This window comes from Rhodnius prolixus, unplaced genomic scaffold (assembly GCF_049639745.1).
Source record: "Rhodnius prolixus isolate KJV_2025 unplaced genomic scaffold, Rpr scaffold_1, whole genome shotgun sequence".
Taxonomy (NCBI): domain Eukaryota; kingdom Metazoa; phylum Arthropoda; class Insecta; order Hemiptera; family Reduviidae; genus Rhodnius; species Rhodnius prolixus.
The window spans coordinates 43,238,674-43,252,503 of record NW_027411581.1 but is presented as its reverse complement, the minus strand read 5'-3'; the positions used below and the strand labels follow the sequence as shown (position 1 = coordinate 43,252,503).

The window sequence follows — 13,830 nt, the reverse complement described above, 5'->3', positions numbered from 1 at the left end:
CCTCTCCCATTCCATGTACAGCGTCGAGACCCCCAAAAGGCACATCTACATAAAATTCCGAATCGAATGATACCTCATTCATGAAAATCGGTTCACGCGTTTAGGCGCTACGTTGTTTACAAAAAAGGTAACAACAACAACAAGAAGAACAAGAACAAGAACAATTTTTGAAAATGCCGTTTTTGCTCATTTTCAGCATCTTTTTTCTCAAAATCTATCAAATTTAGGTTGTTGCAAAAAAAATACAGTCATAAAGGAGGATTTGCCCTATATTATGAAGAAAATTTGGGAATTTTATCTTTTATAGAAAAAGAGAAAAAAATTGTCAAAGTTGGGTGTTTTTCAACGTTACGCTTTTTCGTGCAGTTTTTGATGATCAACCCTTATACAACTGTCCTACCGGACAGTTTTAATTAGAAAAAGTCTAGAATATATGTATATTTGGTATATAATCGCATATTTGATAAATCCCAGTAAATATAAAGTTTGTGCAATCTGTGAATGTGTCGTGTTAGATCAGCTCTTACAATTGTAAGAAATAGTTACGACTGTAAGAGACAAGAATACAGTTTGAAGTAGGGAGAAGTAGAAGGGATACTATTTGTCGTTAACCCCATTTTCAAGGAAGTAGATTTAGAAACTGATTGCTAAATCACTTATCATTAGAGATGATCAATTCAGCGCGACAGCAGTTCTGCAACTTAGCTTTGAGTCTGCGAACACATTTATGTTACTCCTTAACAAAAACTTACAGTTTAAAATGTTAAGTATAAGGGTTGATTAAACGCCAAAAGGTACACAAATCAGCAAGTACCCAACATTTCATTAATACTTCATTAATATTTAAGTAATTCTACTGCATTAATTTTCATTAATAAGTTATTTTTTAGAATTTATTAGATGTCACAGACCCTTATGCTGGCCATTTTCGTCTACAAAATATATGTTCAAGTAGCACTGTAGATTGACTGTAATATCTAGTTATCTATAATAATGAAACTATTAATTACAGGTTAAAAAGAAAAACGTTACAAAAAATAAAAAAAAATTATGAGGCTAAAAAATTCAAAACTTTCTTTTAAAAGAAACTTCACCAACATACATCAATGATTTTCAAAAATCGTCGGTTTAAGTTCATTCTTCGATTAAAGTAATTGTTATTTTATGAAGTAGTCAAACGTTTATAATAATTATCTGGCTTTATCGCAAGTAACATAGTTTTCTTCAATTACATTCTCAATGTAGGTATTCATCCCACAATGTTGTATATATGTAATATAAAGTAAATAAGATATGCATATTTTTAGGACAGCTAATTATTCCAGTATTTTACTATAAGTAAAATTAGGGGGACTAAATTAAATTACAATCGAGAAATCAATAATTGTTGTTGAATAATCTACTTGTTATAACTGTGTGTTATTTGTGCTCACGAATATTTCGGTAAGACGAATTCAAGACAGTAGCCGACTCTAACTTTGTATTTTTCTACTTTAACATGCATGTACATATTTATGTGATTTATCATAATTATAACAAAAAAATATTATAAATGAAGTGGCCAGCATAAGGGTCTGTGACATCTAATAAATTCTAAAAAATAACTTATTAATGAAAATTAATGCAGTAGAATTACTTAAATATTAATGAAGTATTAATGAAATGTTGGGTACTTGCTGATTTGTGTACCTTTTGGCGTTTAATCAACCCTTATACTTAACATTTTAAACTGTAAGTTTTTGTTAAGGAGATTTTTGTACCTTTTGGATAGATTTTCCTTTTTGTCTATTTTACAAAGTTACATATCTGCTTTACAGATTTTTTTAAAATTTGGAATAAGCAATTCTATAATTATAACCTGATAAGGTGTTAAGTCGGAACCGTAACTACCACTGGAGAGATCTTTTTAAAGAATGATTATAGTTGCGGTCCCCCAAACCATCCCCAATAACAATGTTTTTGAAAAAGCGTAGGAAGGTATTTGTACGTGAATATCAAAATTAAACTGCGATTTCAGTACTTCCTTTTAAGAGGAGTAAGAAAAATAAACTACGATTGCAGTACTTCTCCCTAAAAGGCAAAGATTTTTTAATCGAACGACAATTCATTGATTTAAATCGGTTCACTCCTCTTACTTCCTCTTAGTAGGTGCAAGAGCATCAGCAACGTAGAGGAGCTTTAACCACTTATTCGAGCTGAATTTTATCAAAATCGTACTAAGCGTTATAGAAATATTGGTAATAATAGTTTTAGAAAGGGCCTTATTTGGGTGGGGCGAACTCCCCTCCTTATGAGGCACGGCGTCGAGACTTTTAAAGTGCAAATCTGTACAAAATTTCGATTCGAATGACACTTCGGTCGGTTCACGTGTCGATAATTTGAAACGATTGCTATACTTCCCCTTAACAAGTGTAAGAGCTGATCGCCGCTTTAATGTTACGTAGGGGAGCCCTAACCCTATCATCCTACCAAATTTTATCAAAATCGGGCCAAGATTTACAGAGTAATTAGTAATAATAATTTTGGAGGGGGCCTTACATTAAGGGGGCTAACTCCTCTCCCATTTGATGTACAGGATCGAGACCCCCAAAAGGCACATCTACATAAAATTCCGAATCCAATGACACCTCATTCATGAAAATCGGTTCACGCGTTTAGGCGCTACGTTGTTTACAAAAAAGGTAACAACAAGAACAAGAACAACAAGAAGAAGAAGAAGAACAAGAACAAGAACATTTTTTGAAAAAGCGGTTTTTGCTCATTTTCGGCAACTTTTTTCTCGAAACCTATTAGATCTGGGTGGTTGCAAAAAAATTACAGTTATGAAGGAGGGTTTGGAGTAAGATTTAAAGAAAATTTGGGAATTTTATCTTTTATAGAAAAAGAGAAAAAAATTGTCAAAGTTGGGTGTTTTTCAACGTTACGCTTTTTCGTGCAGTTTTTGATGGTCAACCCTTATACAACTGTCCTACCGGACAGTTTTAATTTGTATAGGATAAATACTAGAATACCTACTAGAATAAAGTAAAGGCTTCCAAAAACGTAAACAATTTTTACTAAATTGACCGTAATTAGAATAATAATTTTATCAGAATTTAAAAATAGGAAAGAAAAACAACTTTTAAGCTGATGTCTTGCAAATTTTAAGACTGAGGTCGATTGCCTGCTTCGGCGCTTAAACCGACTGTTTGTGTTTTGTAGTTACGTATTCTAAATGAAGTTTGTCTTTTAAATATAAAGAACTTATGTCCATTTATGTGGTAGAAAGGAAACAAATGTTTGACGACTTATACAGGTATTTAAATGCACCCTTTCGCTACGAAGACATAATATTCTCCAGCAACATCTATGTGCTTAAATCTGTAGCAGAACTAGCAAAGGAATATGAATGTATTTAAAAGTTATAGCCGTTTAGAATGAATGCAAGAAAATGATTAGAGAATGATTACGTGATTTTAATTTAGGTTAAGCTATAAGGTTGGCCGGAATATAGAGTACTGATCCATTCATTAGGTGTAAGTTTGTATGTAAATAGTTGTATATAGTAGAGGGATGAATGTGTGATAAGCACCTAGACGATGCTGGCTGTATGGCGGAAGCCAATGCCAAAAAAGAAAAAATTCTGAACAAATTTTCACTTCAAATATAAACGATAAAGAATTTTGTAACAGAAATCGATTTGGTTAAACTGTGATGATTAATGCTTTGCATTGTACCCAACGTTTGAAATAACTTATTCAGTACAAAATTAGTCTAACTCAGTATATCTAAGACTGAATTCCAGTACGATTGTTCATACTGGTAAATCAATAGCTACTAGTTAATCACACTTTTTGTCATCCAAAGAATTTATCGATCCGGCCACATACTTTTGTAGGTTTTGCGTGACAGTAATCGTTTACTTTCTCGGCCACTGCTTTCTAGATTACTTGATAAGTAAATGCCAGGAAGTACTTACATTAAAATACCGATAGGATATTCCTTTTTGTGGAATTCTACCACAGAGTTTTTGATGAAGTTTCATACTTGCATGCCCCTATCACAAGTCAAGTCTTCTTCAGTTCAATGTAGCTAATACAATGCAGGCTTGTTATTCACCAAACTATACAAGATTTGGATAAAGTTTATTGAAATACAATCAAAGGAAGCCATTTTTTTTTAAACTTTCTTAAATTTTTCTCTCTTAGCTACGAAACACGTCTTTCAATTTGTCTAAAGCCCTTATTTATAACCTAACTGTTTCATATTATAACCTAGCAACTCCATGGTCCTTCATGCTTGGAGGGGTGTAAACATTTGAGTGCATTAATCATGGCTTCTGAAGCCTAAACCTTTGCCCCCAAAATACTACCGACCTTAACGCAACGGTATGAATAATTCTGTTTGTTTGATACAGCAGTTTTTAGTATTCTCTTAGTCGATCCTCTCAGGTATTCTCCGGTTTCGACTGTTCGAAATAAACTAAGCTCGGCAGCTCCTTTATCAGGGAGAAAGAATCATTAAAACTCTAGTAAAAAGTAAAATTTCTTTTATTTTTCCTTTTTTTTTAAATATTATCATGCACTAATTCAAAATATAGTTTAAAACACTTTAACTAACTGTTATATGAGAATTAAGAGGTGTATTCACACGGTTTCAGTAGTTTGCGGTATGGGTTAGAGATGGGGTAAACAAGGCCTTAAACAGGGATGCCTGCTTTCATCTATCCTATTCTCTCTGTATGTAAATGATTTGCCCGAATACATCGGTGGAGGAATAAGTATTGATGATATCAATGTCAGATGTCTATTATTATACAGATGACATTGTGCTCCTCAGTTCTAATCCCGAAGTGCTTCAAAAAATGATACAAGATAGGATTAGCGAATATTCAGCGATTTGGAATTTAAAAATTAATCTGAATAAGTCCAAGTAAGTAAATAAATAAGTAAGTAAATGAGTACGCAGTATTTCAGTTTGTGACCAGGGCGGCTGTATATAGGAAATTTTTAGCAGATAATGAATAAGGAAATTTGTTCATTTTTTAGTTATTTAGAGTTTAATCCGAAGTGGGTTTAACATAAAGGCGTATTTATTGATTGGATTTTATTTTTAATTTTGTACGTTAGTTTTCTTTTTTCATTTGCTTTAATGTAGTTAATTTAGTTTATTTCTTGTCCATAATAATAATAATAATAGGCGCTAATGGCTAAGCTGTCGATGCGCCGAAAAAAAAAAAAATAATAATAATAAATAGATTAATTATGAAATGGCAGCATCAGTGGGACGCCATTTTAGAAAAATTGAAAGAAATTAAACCACTAGTACGATGCATACCAGCTGAGAACCTCCCGCGGCGAGAATCAGTAATATTGACGAGGCTAAGAATTGGGCACACACGAACCACTCATGGGTACCTCCTTCTAGGTGCTAGAAAACCGAGGTGCTCACGGTGCAGAGAGAGACTTTCAGTTTGGCATGTGTTGGAAGGGTGTCAGGCACTTCGTCAAGATAGAGAAGCAGCAGGCCTGCCACATGATTTGCGCGCAACGTTGCAAGAAGGGTCTTCATATACAAAAGAGTTATTTGCTTTCTTGAAGAGAATAAATATGTATCACCAAATTTAGATTAGATTAGGTTTAGGTTTAGAGGTTAAAGGGAAGAGGAATATCGAGTACTCTTCCCAAAGTGTAAATGTAAAGTGAAAGAATTTTATTGGTATAAATGTATTTATTAGCGTGTATGTATTTATTAGCATGTTTGTATTTATTAGCATGTTTGTTTTTATTAGCGAGAATGTATTTATTGGCGTGAATGTATTTATTGGCGTGAATGTATTTATTGGCGTGAATGTATTTATTGGCGTGAATGATTGTATAACTGTATAGTATTTAGTTGTAGGTATAGCTATTGTAGCGGGTGTAGGAATATTTATAAGAGTACTACACCCAGTTAGAATTAAGGACTATTAACAGGGGAAGGAATATTTATAAAAGTACTTCCCTTCAAGAGCAAATAACCTTTTGGCCAAGAAATAAACGAGTTGAGTCTACATGATATACTATAGGGAAGCACATCGATAATTTACTTACAATTATTTTAATTTATCTTACTGATAAGAGGCGTACCTAAGGGTTTAGATAACCCCGAAATGAGGAAAATGTAAGGGATGGCAACTATGTATCCACCCTCCCCCTCGTCGACTGAGTCGATGATGTAAGCGGGGATGTATGGAGGCATTGTTCGTTACCTGGAGCTCCACTAACCTTGCTGGTCAAGGTTCAGCGTCGGATGCGCATGGGTTACAAGAACATCCGCCATCCCAAGTAGTGGAGTAATATGTTCGAGAAAGAACAGATATTAGAGGCGCTAATAACCTCAGCTGTTGATGCGCCAAAAAAAAAAAAAAAAAAAAAAAAAATAGTAATAATAAATAAGGAGAGCATTTTAGGTTTGTATGTATTGGCTAACTTGACAGACGGACAGATTGTCCATTGTCCTATAAGTGTTATAATTTTTTGTATCATTACATTTTTAATGTACTTATTTTCAATAAAACACTATTCTATTTATATTCCGACTGTCGACAAAATCTCATGAAGCTGCAGACAATGAAGATGAGCCAGAACGAAAAACAGCCTGACGTTCACTAGACGAATCCATCCGAACTGCACTTATATTCGCCATCTCCTTCACCTTATTATCCTGTTCGCCCCATATGTTAAAATATTTCTTTCCATCAACATAAAGAATGTCCCTTTTCAGGACGATTCTCTTGGTTTTATCTTTTTGCAATAACTCCTTTTCTATATTGAAGATGTTTCCTTCTTGCTCTAACGGCAAAAGAATAATCACGGTCATTAAAAAAAAAACCAGTTCCTTTGAACATTTTAGTGTTCTTCAACACTTCCCTGACAGTATTAGCTCTAGTGAAAGTAACTTTTAGCAAACGTTTCCCCAAATTACCAATATTTATTTTGTGAACATTTGCAATATCATGAAGCGAAACCGGAACCTATAAAACATCTTTGCAAAACGTAGATATAAATTCTTCACATCCCTATTATTCATACCTTTAAAAAGAAGATTGTTTTTTCTACCTTCGTTCTCCAACACCTTCATTCTGTACTCCAAAGTATCGTTTCTCTTTTGTAAATACTCAACCGATGCTCTTAAGAACATATTTTCATCCTGTAAGGCGGAAAACTGAGTTTTCAACTCATCCAAATCCTCCTTATAAGCAAGTCCCTTAGCATCCATCAATCATAGCGCTAAATTCAGCCAATAATTTACTCAAGGAGATTTTACCAACATCCAGTTCACTTTCCATATTAAAAGTTATTTTACTAACAGAACCTTTTCTTATTTTAATCCTATCTTGACCAAATTCCGGAGAAGATCGCGATCTTTTAATTTGTTCTCTCTTATTCTGATCCGGAGACTCCTTTAACAAATAGTCTTTTAACGACCTTGACATTTAAAGTACAGACAGATATGGATATGACGTAAGACAAAGACCCTACGAGCGCACCACTCTACTTCTCTATCCGGTCACAAAAACAAAGCCTATTCTTCATGAAACTTAATAAATAAGTAAAACCCCACCACAAAAGTTCTGTGCACTGCCCCAACACGTGAACTTACTGTTCCAAACTTCTTAACTTACTAAAATAGTAATACTTAAATTATTAATAAAAAGAAAAGTACTCAATAGATTTTTTTGAAAATTAAATACAATAAAGATTACGATTAAATGTACAATCGCAGCAAAAATCAAACTGAAATTCCACGTATAAACTAAGGAAAAAACACCAAAAATTATTGGAACTAGGTTGGGATGTGTTGTCACATCCACCATATAGCCCTGACCTTGCGCCTTTAGATAACCATATATTTCGTTTCATGCAAATCTCCTTAAATGGTAAAATTTTTAATGACGCTGATGATGTAAAATCACAATTAATTCGTTTTTTGCTGGCAAAAATCAGAAGTTTTATGAACATGGAATTATGACACTGTCTGAAATATGGCAAAAGGTATTATTGACCTTCTGTCTTTAGGCAAAAACGAAAAATACCTAATTGAATAAAGTTATATTTTTAAGCAAAGATTTTGAATTTTCCTTCTTATTTAAAATCCGCAATCACTTAGTTGCCGACCCAATATACTCGTAATGTATATTATTTTGTATTATACGTGGGTGAATCAAATATTAACCGGACTTTTGTCATTGTCATGGTGAAGTGAGTAACTTGACGTCATAATATGTGTAATTTGGGGATGTAAAGAGGAGCGGAGTAACTCGGTCCTGCTCGCCTGAGCAGTTTGGCTGTTAGTAGCGCCATGTCTGAATAAGAGGTACACATGTCTGTTGAGCAACGCATTATTATTAAATGTTTGTCCCGGAAGGGCGTAAAACCTCCCGAAATTTTGCGTCGACCAACTGCACAGTTTGCTGAAAAAAAGTTTTCAAGCACCCAAGTCTACGATTGGCACAAAAAATTTTCCGATGGCCGAGAGTCAGTGCAAAATGACACCCATGCACGCCGACCTCGGACAAGTACCAGTGACGCGAATATTCTTGCGATCCGTGAGATGATTGAAGGAGACCACTGGCCTTACAATATGGGAAATTGCTGCACACGTTGGAACATCGTACGGGAGTGCCTAATCAATCATTTCAGATGATTTGGGTTACTGAAAAGTGTCAGCAAGGTGGGTTCCTCGCCTCTAGACGAAGAACATAAAACAAACCGTCTTGCCGTCTGTGAAAGACTTTTGACACGATATCGAACAGAGGGGGATGCTTTCTTGAGGCACATTGTCACCTGTGATGAGATGTAGGTGCATCATTACACCCCTGGGAGGTCATCACTTTGACGACGACGATGGTGTAGAAACGTACGTGCGCAATTGGCTACTGACACTACCAGATTCATTCTTTAATAACGGAATTTAAAAACGTCCGATTTGGTGGGAAAAATGTGTAAATAAAAGAGGAGGTTATTTAGAAAAATAAGGTGTATTCAAAATTTTATTTACTGTACCAATAAATGTTCTAAAGCAAAAGTCCGGTTCATATTTGATTCACCCACGTACATATTGTATTTTAGTGTGTATAAAATATATATTGTATTGTATTAATGTTTATTAAATATTGTATATATAATTCTAGTACTGACACTAAGCGATTAGTGGGGGGATAAATTCTTCTCTAACTCGCCATTTATACTGGCGTCAGTTTGGTGGACAGTGTTGCAAGAAACAAGACAACGAAGTGAACCGCTTTTAGAGATCAGTTTAATACGTTGATTCGTAAAATCTATTACTAAGTAAGTTTACTTTCACTTTTCTCTAGTAATCTTAAACTGTGCGATATTCTCATGAATTTATGGAAAATACTTTAAATTATAAAAGTAGAAAACTTGTCCAAAAGTATTCTATGGAAAACGCTATTATTTGTTCTATTTGTTATTTTTTTAATTCCTCACTTTCATTGTTATTATTCTTTCCCGCGCAAAGATTTTTTTTTTTGTTCTATTAATTATCCGAGAACATCAATTTAGAGAAATAGGTTGATGACGAAAATTACGAATTAATTAAATAAAATCTTACTTAGGGGGTGAATTCCTTTCATAATGCCGACGGTGTTTTGTCGGTGAATATACTTGTAGATAGGAAGTTACATAGTTAAGATCAAATATCCTGGGAAGGAATGAGCTTTGAAGTTGGCAAAAAATAAAATAAATAAATACAAAACAAACGACACAGTAAACTAGAAATGTTATATTATAATTATAAATAAACTAAACACATTTTAAATATTACACTTAGCCTTAGGGGCACAATCAACACAGAACTTATTCATCAGATAGATAGGATATAAGAAGCGCTCTCCACAGTCCCCACTCTTCCAATCGTACCAACCAAGACTTGCTAAATACTAAATACAGTGATCCCTCAGTTATCGCCAGGGACCAGAATCGGCCGCGATAAGTGAAAAACGCGAAATAGTGTCACCCTCTCATTTTTAACATACGTACATTTTTAGTGTATGTATAATATCAATAAGTGTATATAAAACCATATAAGTGCATATGTTATTATTAGAACATTAAAGAATAGTTTCAAACATGTAAATAAAATAATAATAGTATAAATAACATACATAAAATAATGTATAAATGATATTAATATGATACTTGTGTGAACGATATAACTCCCAGTCTTCTGCTGGCGTGCGGGCAACTTTCGCGCCATAATTCCTCAATTTTGGAACAATCCGCGATTTACGAGGCCGCGATAAATGAACCGCGAAGTAGCGAGGGATGACTGTAATATTTTATTTCCTTAACACAAGCTAAAATCATTTTTTTTTTTTTTAATCTTATATTTCTTTTTGTAATATTTACTAATCTAATAACAGTTTCAAATTTCATATTTGGTTATACTATTGTAATGCTATTATTATTGTATATTTTTGTATTATACTACTTTGTATGGGGCAAGGCCCCGATTGCAAAAGTAAAATAATAATAATAACACGATATATGAGTATAAATTGGCCAGTGACTCAGCATAACTAAGTAAACGTGAAAAAACACAGCAAAGTACCAAATTTTATGTTTTTTTACTTCCGTACGAACATTGAATCCGTTGATCGAAATTAAATTCAACTGAAGTGCCATTTACACTGAATCGATTTTTCAGTTTCTTTCAAATTTACTTCCATAAAGACATACATACTTATATATCAAAGTGATTAATATACCTCTAATGATGGATGAAAATACGAAACCGGTCAGAGTTCCAGTAAACCTGCTACGACGGATAAAATTGAAGATACTATACAGTACTGCCAACCTAACCCATATTTTCAACAGAAACATATTACCAATACATTTACGCTAAGTACCCATTATATCTGATCCGAAGCTGTAACTTTAATTCTTATTTCCGCCACTACGTGAGACTAAGCTACCGCTTGCTAAGTTAGTTTAAATTTTGCTTCATTTAACAATTTCCAATCACCAAATGCTAACATAGTCAAGTTACTATTTAGAGTATAAGCCTGGATTCACAGACTAATCTAAATAATTACTGTTTTTCAGAGTTTTTCCCAGATAAATAGACCGTCAAAAATGAGTCAATCCAAATTCTCCCCTTCAAAAAATGGCAAAATACCTGAGTGGCTACCAGAAGATGATTGTAAACGGCGCAAAGCAGTGGTTTCGATCTACGTTAATGCCACTACTGGTGTTAATGGTCCAACATCCACCTATAAACATTGGGCATTGGTGTTTGAATTTGAAGATGGACCAGTTCGAGTTATTGAAGGTAAAATTCTTTTATTTCCCAGTAATGAAGGTTTTCAGTTCACACGATCTAACGCCATCTTCTTGGTAACACATGGAATGTCTTGATGTCTGCAAATTGTATATGCATACATTTGATGCAACAAACCAAAATGCTGAATAATTGAGAATATATATGCATATATTGGTAGCCAGCCGGTAGAAAAGTAAAAGTAAAGCCTATTTTATCAGGCAGGCTTTACGTCCAACTACCAAATTAGGTGCGTGGATGGTGGTAGCCAATAGTCAGTTGGCAGATATGTCAGCCAATCTAGGGCAATCGAAGTTATACCCATACTTCCACACTGGCCTGAAGAGAAGTTACAGTAAAACTTAAGTACCAGACTTAAAGCCCTAATAACTTGGTGCTTCTTTTTATTCTGTTTGAATAATTCTTCGACGTCGCATCTGCTGTCCGTATGACAGCGGCGCCTGTTTAAAACTAACTAGTGTTTCATGGACTAGGCAGGATACTAGAAACTTCCAGGTCGACCTGGCTGGAAAATAATGTTTCGTACTTCACAGCTTGCACCAAGATTTTTCTTTTTTTCCAAATTCTGATTCTCAAAAATCAGAGAGCGAGAATTGGAAATAATATCCAATGATAGGGAGCGCATTGGTTGAGAGTATCGCGGAGATCATAGGTTCGAATCCTGCTACTGGCCACCAGATTTTCTTTTTATAGGAGCTCGCTATCTAGTGAGTGTTATCTGCTACGAGAGAAATCTTCGGGCATCTATGAACTCAGATTATGTCGCACCAGAAGTGTAGGGTTCGGTTTAAGGGCGAATTTAGTACAACTTGTTAGCGTTAGGTTTACGAACATAACCCCTTCCCTAGAATAGTGTTGCTGTAATTACTTAGAACTCTTTGTTTCTTTTTCAGGTCTCGAGTTTAAAGGTCTGTTATTACCAAGTTTTAGCAAAGTTAAAGTTCCAAGTGCGAAATTTTATAAAAGAAGAGGAAGTGTAACAATATCGCCAAAAGAAATAAAAAATCTGGCTTTTAACAATCCTTACAATGAACAAACATACAATGCTTTTACCTGTAACTGTCAAATTTGGGCAAATGAAATATTAAAGAAACTCGGATTCGCCAAAAAGAAAACCATTGGCGTTGAAAGTTCTCGGTTCTTTGCTACACTTGCTATAATTACATCTGTTATAATTGGCGCTCTTTTGTCAGGTGCTAGGACGAACCAATGATAAAACTTCCAAGAAAGCTATCTATTTTTAATCAAACTGTTACTACACTGTAATATTTTTTTATTCTGTCTGATTTTTCTCTCACTTCAAAAAAATGTAGTTTTTATCTAGTTTTTATATATTTGGACGCTAGACAACTCCGCAGATTGATGTAAGATTATACTTCTGATTAATTAATAAATTATTGTAAAGGAAATTTAAATTGTAACCAATCATTCAAACCCTATTACTAAATAAGAACAATTGCCGATAAGGCGCGGAAATAATAGAATTCCTACAAAAACAAAACCTATAGGAACTTTGCAAATCGATACTACATAATCGAGTCGACCAAGTAAATTGATTAGAAAACATAATTAAGGGGAACCTTCTTAGAAAAGGAGAGACGAAAGAAACATACAGGTATTATTTATCTCAACTAAAGGAACGCACAGAGACTCGTTCCTTGGAACCGGAATTGATAGCGTGCTTTTTTATTGGCTAGAGTCGGTGAACAGAAAAAAGTACCCAATCCAAACTCAAAAGGTATTAAATCTCTCCGGTTTCAACTCCTCCGATTCCAGTGGATTTAACCAATGAAATTGCTGGGATTGGAACCGTAGTTATTTATTCCTTTTAAATTCTCTGCTGCCTGTATTGAATCAGCTAGTTCTATCCAATAGATGTTCATTATGTATTATTAGTATTAAAATTACGAAGAACGCTACGCAAGGGAATTCTATAAGGAAGTAAAGGAGATTAAATTAGGATATGTTCCGAGGAATTCAATTTGTAAAGACGAAGACGGCAACGTTTTGATGGATAGGGAGAGGAATTTGGAGAGATGGGCCCAATATTTTGAAAGGTTGCTAAATGGGGATGAAGGAAGTATGGACGGATTGCAGGAGAAAGAGGTGAGCGATGGTGAAAAGGCAGACGGCAAATGGCAATGTGACAGCGATGATGTAGATGATGAATCTTCACAACCACCGACGCTAGAAGAAATAGCTGATACTATCGAAATCCTCTATCACCTACTTTATTTAATCTAGTAATGGAGATGATAGTTAGAAGCGTAACAATCAACCCCGGAGGTAATATCTACAACCGGCTATGTCAGATCCTCGCCTATGCAGACGACGTCGTGCTGACGGCTCGTAACATTAACTCCTTAAAGGATTGCATGAAAGAGTTCGTGGATGCGGCTAAAGAAATGGGGCTCCATGTAAACGAACAGAAAACACAGTTTCTAGAGACAGCCAGGGAACATGGAGAGAGACAAGGCAGCCTGCAAGTAGAGGGCAAGGTCTATG

General features: G+C 34.6%; 1 protein-coding gene across 3 annotated transcripts; it reads left to right on the top strand.

The window, feature by feature from the left end:
* The first annotated feature begins 9,183 nt into the window (after positions 1-9,183).
* Positions 9,184-12,734, top strand: LOC141451471 (uncharacterized). 3 transcript variants are annotated; one of them, XM_074122904.1, is made up of 4 exons: positions 9,184-9,311; positions 11,091-11,316; positions 12,219-12,237; positions 12,648-12,734. In XM_074122904.1, exons 2-4 carry the CDS (start codon positions 11,121-11,123, stop codon positions 12,691-12,693), a joined length of 261 nt encoding a protein of 86 aa, XP_073979005.1. In that variant the 5' UTR covers positions 9,184-9,311; positions 11,091-11,120; the 3' UTR covers positions 12,694-12,734. The 3 variants fall into 3 exon arrangements, with proteins under 3 accessions (XP_073979005.1, XP_073978996.1, XP_073979003.1); XM_074122895.1 differs by having other exon boundaries at positions 12,219-12,734; XM_074122902.1 differs by lacking the exon at positions 9,184-9,311 and adding an exon at positions 9,900-10,031 and having other exon boundaries at positions 12,219-12,734.
* The last annotated feature ends 1,096 nt before the right edge of the window (positions 12,735-13,830 follow it).